At 47.7% G+C, this 10,117-nt stretch overlaps 1 protein-coding gene across 3 annotated transcripts in view; it reads right to left on the bottom strand.

Annotated features, from left to right (window-relative positions):
• The window catches only part of ANKMY1 (ankyrin repeat and MYND domain containing 1), a 79,599-nt gene extending 69,483 nt beyond the window's left edge, over positions 1-10,116 (bottom strand). For 2 of the 3 annotated variants that reach the window (XM_056564560.1, XM_056564559.1), the window contains exons 1-3: positions 9,973-10,116; positions 5,525-5,874; positions 1,289-1,435 (exon numbers count right to left, since the gene is read on the bottom strand). In XM_056564560.1, coding sequence (XP_056420535.1) covers positions 1,289-1,435; positions 5,525-5,857 — 480 coding nt within the window. In that variant the 5' untranslated portion in view covers positions 5,858-5,874; positions 9,973-10,116. The remainder of the gene's footprint in view (positions 1-1,288; positions 1,436-5,524; positions 5,875-9,972) is intronic. The other variant, XM_056564561.1, reaches the window with a different exon arrangement.
• Position 10,117: the final 1 nt, after the last annotated feature.

Below are 10,117 nucleotides of genomic sequence, written 5' to 3' on the forward strand. Positions count from 1 at the left end.
CTGTCACATGTGCTCAGTGTGAACCTGCTTTCATCTGTGAAAAGCACAGGGCGCCAGTAGCGAATTTGCCAATCTTGGTGTTTTCTGGAAAATGCCGAACATCCTGCACAGTGTTTGGCTGTAAGCGCAACCCCCACTTGTGGACGTTGGGCCCTCATACCACCCTCATAGAGTCTGTTTTTGCCCATTTGAGTGGACACATGCAGATGTGGCCTGCTGGAGGTCCTTTTGCAGGGCTCTGGCAGTGCTCCTCCTTGCACAAAGGCGGAGGTAGCAGTCCTGCTGCTGGGTTGTTGCCCTTCTACGGCCTTCCTCCATGTCTCCTGATGTACCGGCCTGTCTCCTGGTAGCGCCTCCATGCTCTGGACACTACGCTGACAGACACAGCAAACCTTCTTGCCAAAGCTCGCATTGATGTGCCATTTTGGATGAGCTGCACTACCTGAGCCACGTGTGTGGGTTGTAGACTCCGTCTCATTCTACCACTAGAGTGAAGGCACTGCCAGCATTTAAAAGTGACCAAAACATCAGCCAGGAAGCATAGGAACTGAGAAGTGGTCTGTGGTAACCACCTGCAGAACCACAGACCACTTTATTGGGGATGTCTTGCTAATTGCCTATAATTTCCACGTGTTGTCTGTTCCATTTGCACAACAGCATTGTCAATCAATGATTGTCAATCAGTGTTGCTTCCTGAGTGGACTGTGTGATTGACTTGGAGTTACATTGTGTTGTTTAAGTGTTCCCTTTATTTTTTTGAGCAGTGTATGTTTAGTGAGAAAAACCCTTATTTCTTCCGCTCTCTCTATCTCAAGTTTTTATCTGGGTTAATTTTTTTAGTCTATGAATATATCAGATCAAAAATAAATGCCTTGGCATATAAATATAACACTTCAAATGTAAATTATTCTAAAATGTACATTAAAATCTCTGAGGTGGGTGTCTGCATTTTTAACAGTAATGGAAATCTGGGATGACTTCTCATATAATTTACAGTAGAGAAATATATTTAACGCTATAGTTCTCCCTGGATAGGGAATCTTACAGGCAAGGTATGCAAATTAAAGGGGTACTCCGCTCTAAACCTCTTATCCCCTATCCAAAGGATCTCCAGGCCGGCGGGGCGGCATTCCAGAACACAGACGCTTGCAGCTTTCACGTTCGTGACGTCGTGCCACACCCCCTCCAAAAAGAGGTGGAGATGCAGTTTCCTTATAGGAGAACACTGCAAAGGATGACACAATAAAATTAGTTATGTCTCAGTTTTGCATTAGTACTACATTAGTACCTGGTATTTTCTGCCATCTGTAAACGTCATGGTCCCATAACCTTCTTTGCGGCTAAGATAAAATGAGCCTGTGAACTTGGAACCATCAGGCCAAGTGTAAATTCCCTGTCCATGGTGATGGTCCTTGTAAAATTCACCGACATAGGTCTACAATTTGAGAAAATATAAAGCGTTACCATATTATGTTGAGGACTAACCCTATCATACTCAATACAAAAAAAGGAGATTTTTTTTTAACACTTACCGTAAAATCTCTTTCCAGAAGGATCCATTGGGGGACACAGACCGTGGGTGTATGCTGCTGTCTCTAGGAGGTGTGACACTATGGCAATAAAAAAAGTCGGCTCCTCCCAGCAGGATATACCCGCCTTCAGGCTCTGAGCTAGTCAGTTTAAGTTCCAGAGCAATAGGAGGAGACCAACAGGTCAAAGAAAATCCCAAAACTGTCCGAGAACCAGAAGAAAAAACATAACTGGACAGAGAACCGAAGGAAAATCCCAAAAAGGGGCAGGAGCTGTGTCCCCCAATGGATCCTTCAAGAAAGAGATTTTACGGTAAGTGTTAAAAAAAAAATCTCCTTTTCTCTATCAGCTCCATTGGGGGACACAGACCGTGGGACGTACCAAAGCCGTCCCTTGGGTGGGCAGATAAGCAGTCAGGCAGACGGCCGTTCCACTGCCGCCTGCAACACTTTACGGCCCAGACTAGCATCAGCCGATGCGAAAGTATGAACTCGGTAGAACCTCGAGAAAGTGTGCAAAGACGACCAGGTAGCCGCCTTGCAAATCTGCGAGGCCGAGGCTCTATTCTGGAGAGCCCAGGATGCCCCAACAGAACGGGTAGAATGAGCCACAACCCTGAAAGGAGGAATCTTCCCCTTACAGCGATAGGCTTCAGAAATGGTGGACCAAATCCACCGAGAGATGGTGGCCTTGGAAGCAGGTTGTCCTCTGCGATGACCTTCCGTAAGGACGAAAAAGGAATCACACTGACGAAACGAAGAAGTGATGGAGAGCTAAGACCGAACAGCCCGAACTACATCCAGCTTGTGTAGTAAGCACTCCTTAGGATGAGAAGGAGCGGGACAAAAAGACAGGAGGACAATGTCCTCATTGAGATGAAAGGCCAAAATCACCTTCGGCAAAAAGGAAGGATCTGGCCGGAAAACAACCTTGTCCTGGTGGATCACCAGAAACGAAGAACGGCAGGAGAGAGCTGCCAATTCAGACACCCTCCGGATGGAGGTGATAGCAACAAGAAATGCCACTTTCCAAGAAAGGAGGCGGAGAGACACCTCTCTAAGGGGCTCAAAGGGTGCACCCTGAAGGGCACTCAGAATCAAATAAAAGTCCCAAGGGGGAGAGGGTGACCGATAAGGAGGAACAGCATGCGTCACTCCTTGAAGGAAGTTCCGGACATGAGAATTAGAAGCCAAGGGCCGCTGGAAAAGAACAGCAAGGGCCGAAACCTGACCTTTAAGTGAACTGAGAGACAACCCCAGTTCCAACCCCGACTGCAAAAAGGAGAGAAGAAGGCGAACCGAGAAGGTTACCGGGGAGAAGTCCTGAGCTTCACACCAACGAAAATAAAAACCTGCGGGCCCTCAAAACCGCGGTCTCAAACGCCACGCCGTCATATGCAGCGACTGTAAATTGGGGTGGCAAAGAGGACCCTGAGAGAGCAGGTCCAGGCGGAGCAGAAGGCACAGTGGAGCGTCGTCCAGGAGCCTGACTACGTCGGCGTACCACGACCTTCGGGGCCAATCTGGAGCTACCAGAATGGCAGGAACGTCCTCCGCCTTGAGCTTCCTCAGCACCCTGGGAAGGAGCGGAAGAGGAGGGAACAGATAGGGTAGGGCAAACCCCGCCCAAGGAATCACTAGGGCGTCCACGGCCAGGGCCTGAGGGTCCCGGGACTTGGACACAAAAGGAAGGATCTTCCGATTGTGCTGGGACACGAAGAGGTCCACGTCCGGAATGCCCCAGAGGTTGCGGAGTTGCGCAAAGACCTCCGGATGAAGAGACCACTCGCCGGGGTCGGGTGAGGACCGACTGAGGAAGTCCGCTTCCCAGTTGAGCACCCCCGGAATATGAATCGCCGAAATGGCCGGAACCTTGCTCTCCGCCCAGGTGAGAATCTTGGTCACCTCGGCCATGGCTGACGTGCTGCGAGGGCCGCCCTGCTGATTTATGTACGCCACGGCCGTGGCGTTGTCCGACTGAACGCGGACAGGATGGGACTGAAGACAGAACTCCCAATGAAGAAGACAAAGAAGAATCGCCCATAATTCCAATATGTTTATCGGAAGAAGGGCCTCCTGGGGGGACCAGAGTCCCTGAACCGTCCAATCCCTGAACACGCCGCGCCAGCCCGACAGGCTGGCATCCGTTGTAACAACCTGCCAGTGAAGGGGAAGAAACGACCGCCCTTGGAGAAGAAGGGGGGAGCAGAGCCACCAGAGCAGAGACTGACTGATCCTGCGAGGGAGAACAATCTGACAATCGAGGGACAGAATCGCCATCGGGAGAGAATCGCCAGTTGAAGGGGTCGGTAATGAAACTGGGCAAACGGTACCGCCTCCATAGTTGCCACCATCCGACCTAGTACCTCCATACAAGTGCGGATGGAGACTAATACCTGGGTCCGAAGGGAGCGGACCCCCAACCGGAGCGCCAGACGTTTGTCCAGCGGAAGACAAATTTGGGCAGAGGCCGTGTCGAATCGAAGTCCCAGGAAGGTTAGAGACTGGGTAGGACGGAGGACTGACTTGTCCTGGTTGACCATCCACCCGAAGCGAGTCAGAGTGTGAAGAGTGACGTCCAGATTCTCCAGAGTCTGGGCTCTGGTTGGAGCCTTGATGAGAAGGTCGTCCAGATAGGGTATCACTGAGATTCCCCTCGACCATAACAGGCCCATCACTGGCACAAGGATCTTTGTAAAGACCCGAGGAGCCGTGGCTAGACCAAAGGGGAGGGCTACGGATTGAAAGTGCCCCTCCGGAACCGCAAAGCGGAGGTACCGATGATGGCCTGGGAATATCGGCACATGGAGTTAGGCGTCCTTAATGTCCACCGATGAAAGGAACTCCCCTTGTTCCAGGGATGCCACCACCGAACGGGGAGATTCCATTCGGAAGTGGCGGATGAGAAGGTGACGGTTAAGACGCTTGAGGTCTAAGATTGGTCGCACAGAACCGTCCTTCTTGGGGACCACAAAAAGATTTGAATAGAAACCCCGAAACCGTTCCCCTGGAGGAACGGGAACAATAACCCCCTGGAGAAGCAGAGACTGGAGAGCCGCTCGAAATTGCTTCGCCAGAGGAGGAGTCCGGGGGGCCCGGGAGCCAAAAAAGCGATCCCTCAGAAGGGAGGCGAATTCGATTCGGTAACCGCTGGACACCACGTCCCTGACCCAGGAGTCCTGAACGTGTGAAGTCCAGATGTCTCGAAAAAAGCAAGAGACGACCTCCCACCTGAAAAGAAACCGCGGGTGCGGGCCTCACTTCATGCAGAAGTGGGTTTGCAGTTGCCTGATTTGGGCGCAAAACGGCCAGACCGGTTGGAGCCCGACTCCAAGACGGGCGTGCCCGGAACGAGGGAGCCTTTTTGTCCCGCAAGGGCACCTGCCCGGACCCTCTGCTGGAGCCAGAGGGCCGAAAGAAAAAGGACTTCCTTTTGGAAGTAGGGCAAGCCTCATTTTGAGGTAACAAGGAACTCTTACCTCCCGTTGCCTCAGAGATAATCTCATCAAGGCATTTTGCCAAAAAGGCGGCCACCCGTAAAGGGAAGCTCAGTGAGAGACCTCTTGGAAGCGGCATCCGCATTCCAAGCTTTAAGCTACATAGAGCGGCGGAGAGCCGCTAGGTGACCCACAGCAAAGGCAGAACAACGGGCTGACTGCATGGAAGCTGTGCACAGAAAGTCCGCAGCTTTAGAGCATTGGAGAGCCAGAGCAGATAGATCCTCTGGGGGGGATCCCGATAAGATATCCTGGTGGAGCTCTTGGCACCACTCCGACAGGGCCTTGGACACCCATGTCGATGGACACCCATAGTGTCACACCTCCTAGAGACAGCAGCATACACCCACGGTCTGTGTCCCCCAATAGAGCTGGTAGAGAAATTGTAATTGTATTATTATGATTTTTATTATAATAATTCATGTTAAAATTCTTTACATATTATCTCTCTTTACCAAAACTATTGGTAGCTGTTTTGCTTTTAATACTTATACCAACCTCTCCATCGGCCCACTTAAACTCCCCGAAGCCTCTCTTCAGATTCATGGCCATTTGTCCTTTGTAGCTGGATCCGTCAGACCATTGCTGAATTTCCAAATCTTCTTCTAAACTCCAGTGGAATTCTAGCTCATCCAAGCCCTGGTGACCATCTGATACCACGGAGGCTTCTTTCCCAATAGGTTCTTCAGGTGTATTATGACCATCTGGTTCCTCCTTACTATGTTCTCGGTTTAGATCTTCCTTGCATATCTCTACAGTTCCTTCAACCAATTCTACTTCTTGACTGTTATCTTCCTTCTGTGACTTAGCATCACTATGGGTTTCTGACATGTCTTCTCTACAGGGATCTGTGTTTGAGCGAAGAAGAGAAGTATTATAAAGATCAAAGACCCTACAGCAGTGTTTCCTAACCAGTGTGCCTCAAGTTGTTGCAAATCTACAGCCTTTGGCTGTCCAGGCATGCTAGGAGTTGCAGTTTTGCAACAGCTGGAGGCCCTCTGGTCAGGAAACACTACCCTACAGATACTTGTTTAGAAATTTACTGTGGACTTTTAATGTATTATAGAGGCAGCCATGTCTCATGTAAAGTTACAGGGCCACTAGAAAGCTGATCAGCTTTTATGAGGAGGTGAGCTCCAGACTGGACCAGGGGCAATCGCTGGATGTCGTATATCTGGATTTTTCCAAAGCATTTGATACGGTTCCACATAAAAGGTTGGTGCATAAAATGAGAAGGATGGAGCTGGGGGAGAATGTGTGTAAGTGGGTAAGTAACTGGCTCAGTGATAGGAAACAGAGGGTGGTTATTAATGGTACTTATTCTGATTGGGTGACTGTTACTAGTGGGGTACCTCAGAGGTCAGTCTTGGGTCCTGTTCTATTTAATATATTAATTAATGACCTTGTAGAGGGGTTGAATAGTAAAGTAGCAATCTTTTCAGATGATTCTAAAACTCTGTAAAGCGGTAAACACTATAGAGGACAGTGCACTGTTACAAATGGATCTGGATAGGTTGGAGGCTTGGGCTGGGAAGTCGCAGATGAGGTTCAACACTGATAAATGTAAGGTAATGCACATGGGGAGGAAAAATCCGGGCTGGGATTATGTATTAAATGGGATAACACTTGGGACAACTGACATGGAAAAGGGCTTGGGAGTTTTAGTTAACAGTAAATTTAGCTGTAGTGACCAGTGTCGGGCAGCTGCTGCCAAGGCAAATAAAATCATGGGGTGCATCAATAGGGGCATAGATGCCCATGACATGGAAATAATTCTACCGCTGTACAAATCACTAGTCAGACCACACATAGAATACTGTGTACAGTACTGGGCACCAGTGTACAAGAAAGATATAGTGGAGCTGGAGAGGGTTCAAAGACGGGCAACCAGGTAAATACGGGGAATGGGAGGACTACAGTACCCAGAAAGATTATCAGAATTAGGGTTATTTAGTTTAGAAAAAAGAAGGTTTAGGGGAGACCTAATAACTATGTATAAATATATCAGGGGACAGTACAGAGATCTCTCCCATGATCTATTTATACCCAGGACTGCGTTTAGAGGAAAGAAGGTTTCTACACCAGCACAGATGATTCTTTACTGTAAGAGCAGTGAGACTGTGGAATTCTCTGCCTGAGGAGGTGGTCATGGTGAACTCTGTAAAAGAGTTCAAAAGGGGTCTGGATGCATTTTGGGAGAATAATAACATTGCTGGTTATGGAAACTAGATATATAGGGACAGAACATTGATCCAGGGATTTATTCTGATGCCATATTTGGAGTCGGGAAGGAATTTTTACCTCTAGTATGAGGGTTTTTTGCCTTCCTTTGGATCAATTCAGTAGGGACTCATTAGGGATATAGGTTGAACTTGATGAACCTTATGAACTATGTTACTATGTTTCATATATGCAGTAAAATAAGTGCAGTGGGAGAACACAGAGCAGTACAGCGGGATTGATACCGCAGTCCTGCTGTGTCCTCCCCCTGCATTTATTTTACTGCATATATGAAATAAAGTAAGAAGTGACCCCCGTATAGGTGAGTGACACTATTTCTTCTTTTATTATAATATTTAAATGTGTGGACTGTACAATACATACAGCACCCTCATGGGATGAAGCAGAGGTTAGTGCTTGAGTAGTTATGGATATGTGCGGATTGGAAGCATAGAGGTGCAGCAGTGGTATCTTTCTAAAAAAAAATATTCTTCCTCCAGAGCATCCCTTTAAAGCCCTTAAAGGGGTGCTACCGTGGAAAACATTTATTTATTTATTTTTAAATCAACTGGTGCCAGAAAGTTAAACAGATTTGTAAATTACTCCTATTAAAAAATCTTTACCCTTCGAGTATTTTTTAGCAGCTGTATGCTACAGAGGAAATTATTTTCTTTTTTAATTTCTTTTTTGTCTTGTCCACAGTGCTCTCTGCTGACACCTGATGCCCGTATCAGGAACCGTCTAGAAAAGGAGAAAATCCCCATTGCAAACCTATGCTGCTCTGGACAGTTCCCGACACGAACAGAGGTGTCAGCAGGGAGCACTGTGGACAAGACAAAAAAGAAATTCAAAAAGAGAAGAATTTCCTCTGTAGCATACAGCCGCTAAAAAGTACTGGAAGGGTAAAGATTTTTTAATAGAAATAATTTACAAATCTAAACAAAAAGAAAAATAGCCAGCACAACTACCTAATACACGGGTGCACGCTGCTGTGGCAAATACAGAGTATACAAAAAAAAAGAAGGTTGCAGCAGCACTCTTGGCCAAAAAAAAATGGAGGCTCTTAGCGCACTTTTTGATTAAAATTTTTCCCCCCATCCACCACGCGGATGTGGTCTCATTTCGGATGGAACCCTAACACACATTTATTTTTATTTTTTTTTTTACAACTCAGGGCGAATGGCACCCTCTTTAGCTGTGCACCCCTCCCCCTTTTTCACAGGAGGTATTTTAAAATGATAATGGATCCAGCATGTCACCCAGTCTGAGGCTATATGCCCAGCAGAGGTGAGTGTTATGAGTGTTAGGCTCAGAATGTGTGTTAGGGTCCCATTCGAAATGAGGCCACCTCCGCGTGGTGGATGGGGGAGCACGTTTTGATCAAAAAGTGCACTAAGTGCCTCCATTGTTTTGGCCAAGAGTGCTGCTGCAACCTTCTTTTTTTGTATACTAATTTACAAATCTGTTTAACTTTCTGACACCAGTTGATTTAAATATACATATATATATATATATATATATATATATATATATATGTGTGTGTGTGTTTTCCACTGGAGTGCCCCTTTAAAGGGGTAGTCCAGTGGTGAAAAACTTATCCCCTATCCTATGGATAGGGGATAAGTTTGAGATTGCGGGGGGTCCGACTGCTGGGGCCCCCTGCAATCTCTCTGTACGGGGGCCAGGCTCTCCGGCCAGATAGCGGGTGTCGACCTCCGCACGAATCGGCGGCCGACACGCCCCCTCAATACATCTCTATGGCAGAGCCAGAGATTGCCGAAGGCAGCGCTTCGGCTCTGCCATAGAGTTGTATTGAGGGGGCGTGTCGGCCACCGCTTTGTGCGGAGGTCGACACGCCCCCTTCCCGCGGGCTGTCGGGGCTCCGTACAGGAGATCGCAGGGGGCCCCAGCGGTCGGACCCCCCGCGATCTGCAACTTATCTCCTATCCTTAGGATAGGGGATAAGTTGTTCACCACTGGGTCACCACTGGACTACTCCTTTAATAGTGTCAGTCTGGTTTCCATCTGGTGTCCATTTACTTAGCAGCATCTGACAGGACAAAAAAAAAATGGCAGCTCTTTATTTAGCCCCTCTTGGTCCCGCTGTTTGAAACAGAATCTACGATGAAGCCCCCAGAGCAGCGCTCCGATGCACGATGAGACGATATACTGCCATGAGGTAAAATTAAATATTAAAGTAGATCTCAATATAAAAGCAGAGTAAAACACAAAAAACTAATGCATATTAATATGCACATATGCAAATTAGGTAATACCGAATATAAATCAATATACCATTATATGGAATACAAAAAGAAACCATATATATATATATATATATATATACACACACACACACCAGTGTTTCCCAACCAGTGTGGCTGTCCAGGCATGCTGGGAGTTGTAGTTTTGAAACAGCTGGAGGCACCCAGTGCATAGGACAGTGTTTTACAAGCAGTGTGTCTCCAGCTGTTGCAAAACTACAACTCCCTGCATGCCCGGACAGCCAAAGGCTGTCCGGGCATGCTGGAAGTTGTAGTTTCGCAACAGACACACTGTTTGTAAAACACTGGCACAGGATGTCGTTACTTTCCAGCAGTTGCAAAACTACAACTCCCAGCATGCCCTGACAGGTTGGAGAGCACTGCCATATATAAGTATGTAGATAATAGGAGTCATCCCGTCTTCTCCATCTATCGCTCTAGAGTCTATGGCAGATCAGTTACCTCTTCATCTATAAGCTGGTAACATCTTGGCCATTCACCATGCGCTTAAATAGTTGTATCGTTGGTTGCCATAGATACCCGAGACGTCACATGTGCGCCGGGCTGGCTGTAGGCGTAGAGGACAGACACGTCTCCATGGATGCGG

This window comes from Hyla sarda, chromosome 3, assembly GCF_029499605.1.
Source record: "Hyla sarda isolate aHylSar1 chromosome 3, aHylSar1.hap1, whole genome shotgun sequence".
Classification (NCBI taxonomy): Eukaryota; Metazoa; Chordata; class Amphibia; order Anura; family Hylidae; genus Hyla; species Hyla sarda.